General features: G+C 39.4%; 1 protein-coding gene across 1 annotated transcript in view; it reads right to left on the reverse strand.

Annotated features, from left to right (window-relative positions):
* Positions 1–14414, reverse strand: part of LOC140228922 (uncharacterized) — a 37241-nt gene extending 22827 nt beyond the window's left edge. The window contains exons 1-10 of the mRNA XM_072309189.1: positions 13796–14414; positions 11706–11989; positions 9711–9828; positions 8647–8717; positions 8251–8422; positions 6816–6850; positions 6083–6241; positions 4086–4274; positions 1913–2053; positions 649–1283 (exon numbers count right to left, since the gene is read on the reverse strand). Of these exons, the coding sequence (XP_072165290.1) occupies positions 649–1283; positions 1913–2053; positions 4086–4274; positions 6083–6241; positions 6816–6850; positions 8251–8422; positions 8647–8717; positions 9711–9828; positions 11706–11989; positions 13796–14321 (2330 nt within the window). The 5' untranslated portion in view covers positions 14322–14414. The remainder of the gene's footprint in view (positions 1–648; positions 1284–1912; positions 2054–4085; positions 4275–6082; positions 6242–6815; positions 6851–8250; positions 8423–8646; positions 8718–9710; positions 9829–11705; positions 11990–13795) is intronic.
* Positions 14415–14631: the final 217 nt, after the last annotated feature.

The following is a 14631-nucleotide window of genomic DNA, read 5'->3' on the forward strand; positions in this document are numbered from 1 at the left end:
AATATTTGGCGTATACAGTACATGTACAGTTGGGTCTTTCAGGCTCTACCCTTGGCTCCTGCAGAGGCCATTAAGATAATTTGAACTACTTGTTATCTCCTTCCCCTGAGAATAATTCCTCGTGATTTTGGAAATACCATGGAATATAATCATGTTGCAAATTTAGCCCTTGGGGCCCCATCTGAACTCATCACCCCTTAAATGCCCGACTGCACTATCACTGCCAATGTCAGGATAAGTGTATAATTGAAAGCATGAGATCATTAAAGCAGAGGGGTGAAGATGTGCTAGGACAGATTTTTATCAGTTGTCTCCCTCTGTAAATGCAAATGTGTTTGTATGATTGCAGTTGCTGATCTACATCTTTAACAAGCATATCTGAACCTCTCGGATAATCTAAATGCAATAACAATAGTTTGTACAACTTGTGGGTCTCGCGAAGAAGGGCACTGTCGGTGTCACGGACAAGATGCATTCTATTCTGATCTAAATCTACAAATATCTGAATGCAATACTGCTTCACTGTATTACCTCTGCTAAACTGAAAATAAATGTCTTTGAAATTTACATATACTGGGACCTTACGGGTCACATCCTTAGTAAAACAAAGAATCTAAGAAAATGAATTGAACTGAATCTGAGAATTACCTGAACTGCACTCTCTTTTTCTCTACCTCAGCAGCTTGCCGTCTGCTCTGCTCCTTCCTTTTCCTACTGGCCGCATCAACTTCCATCTTCACCTCCCGTTTCTGAAGGACAAAAGTTCCCTCACTACTCCCTGCGAGCTTCTTTTCCTCAACATCCCGATCAACTCTGACAACTGCATTCGGGTCTCTATTCTCTCTAGATATTTCCATTCCAATCCGTCTTGGATGTGTATTTACTCCGTCCAAAGATCTGCTCACTGTTCTTTCCTGCGTGCCTCCCTGTGTGACAGTAACTTGCATTTTGGATTTGACAACCTCATTACCAGTTGGTGTGTCCTGTTCACTACTCCTTACACATTCTTTGACTGCTCGAGGTCTCTCTCCTGGCATTGTAGCATATAGATGCTGGCTTTTCTCTATATCCAGGGGCATCTCCTTTTTCACTGCATTTGATGGGTCCACTCTGTGATGCTCCTGCCGTGCAACACCCTGTCGCAAATGCTGCTGATCTTGGCGATGACGCGCAGGCAATTTCTTACTGCCCTCTTGAGTTTGTAGCGAGCTTCTTGATGTGGAGGCAAGCTGCTTGGGGCCATGTTTTATGTTTTGAGTTGTCTGCTTTGACTGATCTGCAACCTGAGCAGGGATGTATCACATATAAGAAATACATCTAAGGATTGGTGAACATTAAATAAGGCTTGTACTACACAGTTATCTCTCTTTCAAATCAACAGTGTCTTCTCCTACTCAGTCATATTTCATTAAACTCAACAGTGTCTGCTTCCTATATAGTTGTCTCTCTTCTAAACTTTAGTGTTTCTTTCCATACATCTTGTAGTTTTCTCTTCAATCTCTCTCCCTATCTTTTTCTCTCCTTCATTCACTCACCCTCTAACATTTTTGTGTTTAACACCTTCTATTCTCTCAGTTGGTGTATACATTTCCTTCATTCTTAACCACATTTTGAAGAAAACTGATGTAATTCAAATAATTTTGGTATATATTGTAAGAGGCAAGAGGCAAGTTTTATTTCACATAATGTGTAATATACTGCAGTGCTAGTTTGTTGTGTATAGTTTGGTAATACAATTTCTATGCTCTTATAATAGTAAACTGAAATGTGTGTCAGCCACCGGGCAGTGCATGTAAGGTCTTTATACAATTCATAAGCAGCCCCCCCCCCAAAAAAAAAAAAATAATAATAATAATAATCATAAAATTGCTGATACAAATAATGCATTCAGTACATGACTTATGTGCATTACCTGTTTGCTAGAGGACCTCCTGAATTCCTTGAGGAATGAATCCAGTTGTCCCATGAATGGAGCTGAATCTGTTGGTGTTTCATCTTCGCTTTCATCACTATCCTCCCCAAGGTTTATCACCACAGGCTGGTGACAGGGTATCTAGATAAAAGGAGACAGAAAGATAGTATAGGATGAGAGAAACAAGCACACACACATACAGAGCTTGGAGTCGAAGTGAAAGAAGGAACTCTGAGATAAGCATCAATTTATGCCTCAAAATATTTCTTTCATGAATACCTCCCATCCAAATGCCTGATTATAAGCAATTATTCTACAGTTGCTCTCAAATAAATGTTTGCTGCTGTTTTTCATAATGCATAAACCAAATATCAATTACTTGGACCCCGTTTACAGTGCGGGGCCGGGCTCGGCCGCGGCTCGGCCGCGGCCGAGTCCGGCCTCAATTGCGCGGCCGAGCCTCGCAATTTTGTCCGTTTACACTGCTGGGCTCGGCCGCGCTTTTGATTCAAACCTTTCAATATTTTGTCGTAGTGGCGCTCTGCTTGTAAACAAACGCAATTTGGTATTGTCTGGTTTTCAGACCCTTTGCCAAATGAATTCCGTGGCGAGAAGTCGCCGTTCAGGCAAAGGCCTTTGCCGAAGGAAAAAATCCTTTGCAGGACAAAACCACCTTAAACTATACTAGTTTTCGACGTTGAGGGGGTTAATATCCTGAATAGCGAAAGATACAGGCAGAGGGTTTGGAAGCCAGACTAAAATTGGCCGCGCAATTGGCCGCGCATTTGGCCCAGTTTGCGTTTACACCAAGGAGAGGCAGGGCTCGGCCGCGGCTACTGAATAGGATAAACAATTAAGACGCTTCCTTGGTAAAATAGTTGTCCACAATATACATGTACATGCATCATCGATAAAGACAAAAATGACTAAGCGCATAAAAAGCTACTAGCATAAACAGTTAAAACTGATCATAGCTCCCCAAAGTGGTCCAAGACCAAAGTCCCTTCAATCAAACATTATTTTGCATTTTAATGCATAATATTTAGACTCTACGATTTGAGAGTGAACAGCCAAATATCAAGTATATAATATTAATTATATATATAATAATAAAGTCTTATCTATCCAGGGTAGCCCCTTCAGTGTTACCACTGCTCTACCAGAGGGCCCTGCTATAATTATTACCCTAGCATTGCCAGGTACCCATTTATACACCTGGGTCGAGAGGGACATAGTGGGTAAAAACATCTTGTCCAAGGATGTAAGCACTAGGCGGGATTTGAACTCGGGTCTTCCGATCAGGAGTCGGGAGCCTTATCCATTATGCCACAGCATATTGAGTTTTTCATATTTTCTGAAAGGGCAAGTCTTCTTCTAAACCATACTAAAGTCTGGGATCATAAAATGAAAAGGAAATTGTTTGTTACCAGTTTTTCTTAAACACTTTTTGGCAGAATAGTGCAATTAATTGTGCCTCATAGTCTTGTTGCTCTGGTGGTTCACATCCAGTTTTTTGTTCCATTCATCACACAGCTAGCACGGCTTGGCAAAGATTAAGTACTTGAATAGGCCCGTCAGTACTTTTTTTAAGTCAGTACTTACAGAGCTTTTTTTCTCAGTTCACACTTTCCAGAGTGTGTGCCGTCTTTCCAATATTAGGATAGGTTACGAGAACCCATTTAAATTGAGTTATACATCATTTTAAAGCTTAAAGTCTGCTCTTTCAGAATCTGCTCTAAACTAGAAATCCATGTCTGGTGACTTTTTGTTGGTATTGTGATGGAGGGTCACATATGAAATGCAACTTGTGACCAACTGTGGACTGCATTAGATTCTTATCCGGTCGCAGCCAAACTCATGAAGTATTTATGCAACAGGGCCCTGGTCTACAGCAGAATGATTGCAAAGCAATAGGAAATTTTTTAATGCCACCACCAAGGATACAATCATGGTTAATGTGTTTTGTTGAATAGGAAACATCAACTTTGTGAAATTTAAAAGAATGCACGTACATTGTATATCTCATAAAAGCTTTGTGAATAATGTGTGACAAATTATGTTAGCTTGGTGCCTTTGAATGTTCCTTACAGGTAAATGGCATTATATACATGCTGTTCGTCAACATCACCAACAGTTTCTGTGGATGTGAATATAAAGCCTCTTTGTCACTCACTGTGAGTGGCTTGAGATGCTTTGCTTTCTGGCCATTGAGTGAGGAGCTCTGCTGCTGCTGCTGCTGCTGCCTAGTGCTGGTAATCACAGGAGAGGATGACCTAGATACGTGTGGTGGGGTTGAGTTTGGGGTTGATAGCGGAGTTTGTGCAGATGGCTTCGTCTGGGTGTTCTTCTTGTTGGTAGAGGCCTGTAATGCATAAATAAGATACAGATGTTACCAGCATGATTTCATTTTGATATACAGATTAAAGTGAAAATTTTCACGGTGTGGAAATTTTCACGCATTTGGCGCAACCAGAAACTAGTGCGGAAATAAGAGGACGCGAATATTTTTGCTTGCCATACGTTCCAGTAGTTGACGTCTTGATTCTGCGGAATTAAAAACACGCGAAACTCTTCTTACCCTGTCAAGCGTGAAAAATTAGTCGCGCCAAAATATCCACTTTTAGGTGTACAGTACATATTAGTCAGGGATAGCAAGCATACAAGCAGTACACACATATAAGAAAATAAAAATTATACACTGCTAAGAAGGTAAAGTATATTTACTGATACAGTAAAGATTCACGATAGACATCAAATTTGGAGATGCTCATTAATATGCATCCTTTTAAATGAGGAAAGTAATAAATTACTGAACAATTTGCACAGCAGTACATATAATTTTTTTTTGACACTTTGCACTGTTTGTTCATATATGTATTCAATAAAAAAAAAAGTTATATTTATTCAATAAAAAAAAAAAATCCCCTGACAGCATTATGTATGATATAGTAAATGTTATACTGCATAAATGTTTCAATTGAGAGCCATAATTCTTTTATCAAGTTCTTCCATGTATGATTTCAGTTTTAATTCATAAGGAGTGCAACTATTTACAGTTCTAATGAAAGAGAGAGAGAGAGAGAGAGACATGTCCATGACTCACTACTATTAATAATAATTAATAATAATAATTGCATTTATGTGGCGCTTCATACTGACGTTTCTAAGCGCACTTTGCTACTCATACAAATAGACTAGAAAACACAATAGCATTAACAAAATCAGCGTTAACAGTAACAAAAGAAGAAGAAAGAAAAGAAAAGAAAAGAAAAATACATTTGATGCAATGGTACAATAATTGATAACTGTGTGCGCCTCCAGAAAAAAAAAAAAAAAATTACAACTGATTAAACAGGTGAGTTTTGAGAAGAATTTTAAATGATTCTACAGATGAGGCATTCTGAATATAAAGAGGGAGTTTATTCCAAAGAGTGGGAGCAATGGAAGAGAAAGCTCGGTCACCATAACAGGTTTTTGTACGTGGGCCATGAAGTAATTGGAGAGAGGAAGATGAACGGAGGGGTCTGGCAGAAGAGGAGGAGCGGAGAGAGACTAGGTTTTGAAGATATATGGGTGCAAGATTACGTGTGATTTTGTACGTCAGAAGAAGGAGCTTGAAAGTAATACGGGAATGGACTGGAAGCCAATGGAGTGAGCAGAGAACAGGAGATATATGGTCATGTCTCCTACTAAGGGAGACTACTCTAGCGGCTGAATTTTGGAGAGGGGATATGTGAGAAAGAGGGAGGCCGGCAAGGAGGGAGTTGCAGTAGTCCAGATAGGAGGAGACGAAGGCATGGACGAGCCGCTCAGCTGATGATTGATCAAGCAGACGCCTGATCTTCCCTGTTTTGAAAATACCCCATGATGCAGACTTACAAGTGTTTGTGATATGGTGTTTAAGAGCTATTACAAACTAAGATATCTATAACCTCTGCTGACTCCAAATATTGATGCCAGACATGCTATACAGGCAAGGAGAAAGAACAGCCAAAACACATAGTGCTCCTGGCTCCCTTCTGAAGTAGGACACTAAAAATAACAACCAAAAACCAAAACAAAACAAAAGCTTTAAAAAAAAAAACAATACTAATTATCTGAGTCTAGCTAGAAATAGGCATATCATTCTTTGTCCCAGTTCAGATACTAAGTTCAAAGGAATGAGCTTACCCTTTCTATCTGTGCTTTGGCTGCTCTTTTGGTTAACATGCCCTTCAGGAGCTGAGCTCTAAGAAGGTTTTCATCAGCATCGTCATCACCAGCCCTGTTCTCTGCAGGTTGTGAAGGGGACGCCGCTGATGACGATGGCAAGACCTCTGATTTTTCCACCTGCAATTTAAGAGTTTGTGTCATGTAAATGTAAGTTGACAGCTATGTCAAAATGAAATTTGAAATAGCTCTAACAGCAAATTTAAGAATTCACTCTATATGTGTTTGTGTCGTCATTAAAGGGGATGGCTAGTAACTGATCAGTGGGAATCATTGGGAATGCTGGGGGATGATTGTTCCAATCCTTGTGGGATTCATTTAAGAGTACATTATATATCTATTGTTGTATGAAAATCATTTGCTTCAGAATGGTCTCATATTCAAGTAATGTGCAGTTTAATGTTTTCAGGTTAGCATGCCTGTACAGTGACAGGGCGATCGTTAATGGCCTGTTAACGATCGCACTAACATATAAAAAAATGATTCTGCTGATATCTAACATATTCATTGTTATCAATATGTGCAATGACCACCCCCCCCCCAAAAAAAAAAAAAAAAAAAAAAAAAACCATCAACAATATGATAGATATATACGTAGATAGATATTAAAATTGAAAGATTATATGAGTTTAGGAAAATAAGAATTGAAACAATGTGATACAGTGGGGGAAAAGATCGTGGAAATATGACTTACCTTTACAGAACTTTCTGCAGTCTCTATAGAATGTTCTGAAAAGAATTCAAGGTCGGTGGAAATTAATATGTTTAATATAATCACACATTCAAATATAAACATGTGCCACCTTACCTACCAAAATTGGTACTACCATGGGGTGTAATAAACCTACTTAACATTGAGTTTATTTCATACCTTGGCAATGCAAGCACAGTGCAATGCCAAAGTCCAGATACATTTGGTAATGTAAAACTAAATACTGACAAGCAGAAATAAGGTGTTTTGCCCTTATATGTCAAAGAAACATATGCAGAAAGTCAGAAAATATTCATGAGACAATCAAGCCACATGACAATCTGCCTTTAAGGGGACTATAACTGTCACTGATGATCACTAACAACTTTTCAAATATTTACAGGGGAATTCCAAACAATTTTCATAATATAACATCATGTAGTACAAAAATCGATAGTGCCACATCTAAATAAAGAGCAGAAAAACAAATATGTGCAATACCCAAAACAACTATTTAGTACACTGAACACAGATGAGACTCACATACAAATGCATTCCATTAATGTAGCAATGTCCATTACAATACCACTTGGTTAACAACTTCACCTGTGTAGAATTCATGCATGCCTTCCTCTTTTGTTCTGCTTCCATGACCACCCAATCCCGCATTCCTATGGTGAAGCTGCTATGTCATCATCCTTGTTCACTGAGATTGTTAAGAATTTTAATAATATTCTTTTTCCTAATCCAAATCACTATAAATTCTGTAAGTCTGTACCCAGTATAACCGATTCAAATGTGGTCAAATGCAAAAGTCTGAAAATCATCCAGAGTTATCCTTTATGCACTTCAGATCTTCAATGAAGTATGTGAAGGATATTAGTTGAGCTACCAGTTCCCATGAGACCGCAAATAGGGAGTAACATGGAAGCTGTTGTGCTGCGAGGACAAATTCCATTTGATGTAAGGGTGAAGAATGTTAATATTCCATACTCTCCACCGTTCAATGAAACATCCACCACCACACAATTTAGTGCAGTGGGCAATGACTTTGTGGATATCACTAACAAGCTCAAACCTCGCTCCAAAATTTGGGGCCACAGAGGGCTCTTTGTACTTACAATGGACTACATAATGAATCATGATGCAATAAATCCTTAGTTCGCAGGCACAAACCCTTGCTCGTCGTAAAGGAGTCTGCACCAAGACTACTACATGCGCCACTGGCACTGTCCCATAGGCCCTGTGTTGTAGCTTCTCCCAACAAAAACATTGTTGGGCAAGGTTGCAATGCCAGTGGTGCATGCAGTAGTCTTGGTGAACACAGACTCCTTTACAACCAATAAGGGTTTGTGCCTGCAAACTAATAAATCCTGAGCTACTGTTCATTACTGGCTTCAAACTAGTCTAAAGGACTGGGATTGGGAATTATACTCACTCTCAATGCTTTTTTCACATTCCTCTTCTAATTCAACTTCCATCTCCACTTCTTCATAGTTGTCAAACTGTCCCTCAGATGGTTTGGCATCTGGAATCTCTGCCACAGCAATGAAGGTATCCTCCAGATCATCCTTAGAGGAGGCAGTACCCTCCTCCTTTCTGGTGTCAGTCTATATGGGATGAGAAAGATACCCTGGACAGTACTATAACCTGCAGCATATGTATGACTATCATGTTCGCACATGTAGATTACAACACAAAGAATACATCAATTGTACTCCAATTTCATCCACTTCAGAGCAATGCATCAATGAGGAAACAGAAGAATTGTGCAAAATGATTTCTGCAAGAATTTTGCAACATGGCAAGATTATCATATAATTTTTCAACCTACCTTTATGTGGTCATCTTCTTGAACAGCTTCTCCTTGAGGAACTGGTGCGGGCTCTCGAGCATTTTCAGTCTCTGTAGAAAGCAAGAAGGAAGTTGTGTAATATGCGACATTTGTGGGACATCTTATTGTATTTTGTTGCTAAATGATGTTATATGCGGATAGTTTGTGGAGTAGAAATTAGACTTTGAAATTTTCTACGGCGAGTGTAGTGTTGTGCTGCTGGCTGTGCCAATAAATGCTAACCAAGCAGGCCTCTAGTGCATTGGTTTACCAATAGTGGCAATAGATGACAGCTATTTGACTACACACCTGTATTTTTCTTATGTTTAAAAAAGAAAAATATCTATGTGCACGTAGCATCACATACAGATGTACTCTACAATATCACAGAACTATTACTATTTTTAATGTCTCTCTTTCTTTGTTTCTTTCGTTTCAGGACACAAAAGTCAAGAAGCTGATATTACATGTGGTGCATTCATAACAGACTCGGTCATCCACACGACGAGCAGTGCTAAAACATGAGGGGCATTCTTCTTGAATACCACCTTTGTAAAGTGAACAGTACTCATGTGTCAATCATCATTGGCCCAGTCACAGTATATTCATAACAAATGAGAGTTAACGGAAGCAAAGAAAGTTACAGGAACAGGGGCGGAATCAGAAATTCCATAAAGGGGAGGCGCCTTTACAAAATTAAAGGCCCCCTCTGGATCCGCCACTGCAGGAAGTGTTACAGGAAACAGTCATTGAACTGAATTTCAACATAGGCTTTGCTGAAGTCATTGATTGTTGTTCTTGGCATTTCATATCATTCGGTCTATTAACACAGAATTCATGCATGCACGCTCAAGATGCATGCACCAGTTACAGCTTGCTAACAGGTTGAATACATGGAGTATGTACGTGCAGTGGTGTATTGTACATTGTAGAGCAATGGTTTTACACAGCTAACAAATTTATTTACAGACTGCAAATTTCCTACAAAATATAGCACAATATGATTTCCTTCACTTACGATTTGTATGGCATATAAAGCCCTGAACATGTGAAAATGTACTTGCCTGCTGCCATTTGATTCTCTTTCCCTTTCTCTTCCTTGGCAAGTGATGCCAGGGCATCCTTCCTGAGCTGGAGTAGCAGCATTTCTTCATCCTCATTATCATCTTCCTCTTTTGCTTTCTGTTGAAATTCAATAACATGCATTGGATCAACAATGAGAAAGAAACAAGACAGTCGACATAGCAACTCTGCAAGCAAGCATAGTTGATAAAATCATGGAATACAGTACTAGTCTCCACGTACTGTAAAACATGAAACATTTGTAGCATGAAACTTTCATGAATTGGAGCCAATAGCCTTTTTTGCAGCATGTAACTTTCATGAATCACCCCTTTCTTCCAATACATGGTGTAGACAAACACTTTCGTGAATCTTGGCTCCCCATGAAATTTGCAAAAGTTTCATGCATACGAAAACATTTCTGGCTTTTCAGTAATGAGCTACCATTAACTAACATACATACATTGTAACAGTATACTGATGCTTGAACTTGACCTTTGACATTTCATCACTTTAATGTTCATAAATATAATTACTCATGTATTCATAACCAGCTCACCAATTTACATCACCACTGGACATTCCTCGCTGAAGTAATGGCTGATGATGGCATTCTTTGGCACAAGTACGAGGACTAGTAACCCACTATCATTTCATGTAAATAACAACCTCGTTGAAGCGTATCCTTTACATGATATTTCAGGGTATATTACCACTTGATATATCCACATGAAGATACTGGTGAAATGTCATATTTCCTGCCAAAGTTAAGTTACCTTTGACATCTGTTCTCTAAGCTTGACAGATTTTGCCCAATATCTAATCAGCACATCCACCCCTCATGATGCATACAACCTTCTGTACCTTGGCCATTTACCAAGAAAATGTCACCGAGTGGTTTTCTTTGACTGCTGTAATGAGATGTGGGCAGATGAAGGACATACAGACAACCCAAAAACAATATGCATTCGGCATCCTTTTGGGATGAGGCATAAAGAGCAATTTTATGCTTATCTATGTATTTCATTCTGTGTAAAAGCAATTTTATAGAGAGGAAAAGCAACATTAAGTGATGAGCAAAAACTTCATTTTCTAAGAGGTTCAAATACAATACATATGATCTGATTTGTGGTGGTCTGAAATGTGTGATGTAGAAACCACACAAACATAACAAAAAACAAAACTAAATTAAACCTTCAAGAAACAAAAGAAAAAATGAATTAAAAGTTAGAACAGGGTGACATGGATTTGTTCCTGTTTGTTGTCATTGTTGCTGCTGCTGCTGCTGTTGTTGTTGTTTCTTTTCTACTATTCTTAAATGAGACATTACCCCATGTGCTGGCAATTTGCAACACCTTTCCTTTGGTGCATTATCAATCATATGCAATATAATAAATGGTTTCACTCACTGTCAGCACAAGACCAGTGTGAAACTGTTTACAGAGCAAGTCCTGCAGGACAGGGTCCCAGTCTTGCCGTACACTCAACTGCCACAGAATATGTTGTGCAGCAATACAGTCTCTTCTACAGTGAAACATGATACAATCCCTTAATACAGTGTAACAAAATACAGATAAACATCTAAGCCCATGGGTGAAACATGTTAGCATTTATCTCTCCTGTAGCCTGCCATGACCTTTTGGGGTTACATGTAGCAAAGGAGGTGCATTGTTCTGCAGAAGCTGGAGATAACTGGCATAACTTTCTGTTGACAGTGCACAATCGGCAACTGGCTGAGGACTTGTGTGTGTGTGTGTGTGTGTGTGTGTGTGTGTGTGTGTGTGTGTGTGTTTGTGAGATCGAAAGTATAGGATATGTACAGATTATATCATACAGAATGCAATATGCATTACAATGCAAATTACCTTATTACAATATACAATTGTAGCTTTACTGTCCTGCACACAAAGACACCACTGTTAAAGACCGTACAAGGGTTAGTCAATAGGATGTAGAACTGTCAGCACAAGACCAGTGTGAAACTCTGTAGAACTAACCTTTATATCATCTCCTTCAGTTAATCGCTCGCTAGACCTTCCAGAATTATCCTTGGACCTTCCTCGAGTAAGGGGTTGAGCTCTCTGCTGACTGGTGTCTTGCTGGTGTGAAGAGTTTTCTTGGCAACCAGAGAGACGGCGTTGCTCTTCCTTGATTTTGTGTTGAACACTGCGATGCTGTTTGAGGAGTTTTTCATACTCTTCCAGTTCCGGTTCATATTGAATAGGTGGCCTGTACGAGCGCTGATATCGCACCACTGGGGATCTTGACCGTCTCCTTGTGCCTTCAATGCATTATAGAATAAAAATTGAATTACTGACCTCAGATGAGTAGGGCCAAGGAGAAAAAAAAAACCCCAAAACATCAAATGCCACAAAATCTTTCGGACATGTGTTCTGCAGGAAGCACACAAATGGAAAGTCTTTGATTACCGGTAATGTATAATGTGTGACAGCATGAATTCCTAGTGCCTCAATTTGATAAGTGTGAAAAGTACATTGTTGATTGGACCCCATTTAACCCGTTGAGGACGAGTCCCGAGTATACTCGGGCAGGTGTCTATGGGAAATGCGTGTTGTAGCAAAATCAGTCCGTCCTCAAGGGGTTAACAATGACTGCAAATCCATTGGTTCATTTCCTTGAATTGGGCATGTACATGTACATGTATTAAATAATGTTTTGTGTTAGTCAATTGCCTGTTTTTGCAGTCAGTGACTACAATGTAGGTGCATATTGTATGCATATACAGAGATTGTTTGATGATGAATAATGTTTGTTGAAATACGTACATTAGTAGCTTGCATAGTCACAGGCAAGGTAAGGGTGTCAGTGGAACCCTTGGAATAGAAAAAAAAAGTCAATACCCGGTACTACAACAGAGCTGCATAAGGTTTGACTCAATCAAAATTAGAAATACAGATCTGCTACAAGGATTTACTGAAAGGAGTGACTAGGGGGCTGGCAAAAAACACAAAAATAAGTTTTCCAGCCAACCATTCAGGGTAGAAATTGGACATCACGATTTTCTAAACAATACCAATTCATGTAGTGGTGTGGTACAATGTGGGGACCAACAACAGAGCCTTTATAAGGAATAAACATGAAATATATTTTACTAGTGGAAGTGTGCTATACTACTCTCATAACCTGAGAATAAACATAAGGGTATTGAGATGTACAAAGTACATGTACATGTACATGTACTGTACATACTGAAAAAGAGTGGTGGTAATGTGATAACGCAAAGATTCTAATAGAACATTGGGTAGAGTTGGTTGCAAGCATATTAGAATCAAAGAAAGCTACACTTTACATCACCAGAAAATTAGAATTTACTTGAAGTGACTGAAAAACAACTACATTTTGTACATGTACTGTAAAACGAGGAATGTTCGCGTGCATTTTAATTTCACGAATTTCATGAACGAAATTAAAATGCACATGAAAGTTCTTGTTTACATGCATTGAATGCTAGTGGCAATTCCGAAAATTTAATGCCATGAAACAGGCCATTGGCTCTAACTCGCAAAAATTTCATGCCGCGAATATATCATGTTTTACAGTACACATACAGTTGTATGGAACATGTGTCTTCAATAACCTCACAACACAAGATCTCTGAGTGAGGAATGGAAAATTGTGAGTAAAGCTTTTTATATTGTACAGCAGCATTCGTTGGTTTGGGTGGGTTTGTGCCTTTGAACAAAATAGATGTTAACTTGGCATGCCATCGACTTGAACCAGACTGTGTGCAAACGTGGCACATGAGTTGAAGTACCTGTTTGAAGAAATACAACAAAACAGACAAACATGTACCACAGTTACGGGTAAACTCGGCCTAGCTGGTAAACTCGGCCACTTGCAATGCACGCACTGGGGGCCAAGTTTACCTGCTAGGCCGAGCTTACCCATAACTATGGTACATGTGTACAGAAAGATTGTATTCAGAACACAAATCATCTGCTCTAAAAGAAAAAAAAAGTCTTGCTATGTTGATAAAATGCGATAAAAAATTTTTTCTATTGAACATTCTCAGAACTTAAGATACTCGACTGATACCAGCAAAAGTTTACTAAAAAAGAGAGCTCACTTGTATTTCTTGTTTTGCTGCTTTTTCGGGTGGGCGATGGTGACTTTCGACGCCTGGCCCTCTTGGCAACTTCTCTCGCTCGTCTCTGAACCCAGCTTGCATTTCCTCCAGAAGAAACACTTGGAGTACGACTTCTCTCTCTAGCTCTCCCACGTGGACTTATTGCACCAGATCGAGGAGATTTTACTCTGCTGTGACTATAACTATTCCGTGATCCAATGCCTTTCGCTTTATACTCTCTATTATCTGCGTGAAGGTGTGACCGGGACGGAACAATTTCTTTGACTTTGTTATTACTTTGGAGAAGGGTTCTCAAAGAACTGATGTCATTGTCATTAGTTCTATCAACAAATTTATCACGTTTGTTCTTCTCACTTGCTTTTAGTTTTGGCAACACTTCTCCATCATCAACCACAAGCCCGGTCTCCTCTTCTGTAAATACCGATATCTGCCCTTCTTCTTCCTCAATTTCTCCATCTTCTAATTCTTCTGCAAGAGCACCAACTGCGTCTATCACTTTCATCATCTTTGAACATTTCGTACAACCAAATTCAGTGAGAAGTCGTTTGTCATTAACAAATAGGTCTACACAATCACACTCAGCGCACTCATGCTCACCCCGCCCCGCTTAATAGTCTCTCGGACCAACAACACTTAACGTTACAGTTACTGTGTTAAGCCTCAAAAGGCATGAAATGGCATGGTGATGGATGGTGATTGTAGGCCTAGTCAAACACATCAGTGATATGGTCTACATTTTCTGCTTGGCTTTTCCCTGTACCCTGGCAGCATATGTGTTGACTGTCGTCTGCTGAAAGGACTTGCCGTAGACACTC

The sequence above is a fragment of the Diadema setosum genome, chromosome 5 (assembly GCF_964275005.1).
Source record: "Diadema setosum chromosome 5, eeDiaSeto1, whole genome shotgun sequence".
NCBI lineage: Eukaryota > Metazoa > Echinodermata > Echinoidea > Diadematoida > Diadematidae > Diadema > Diadema setosum.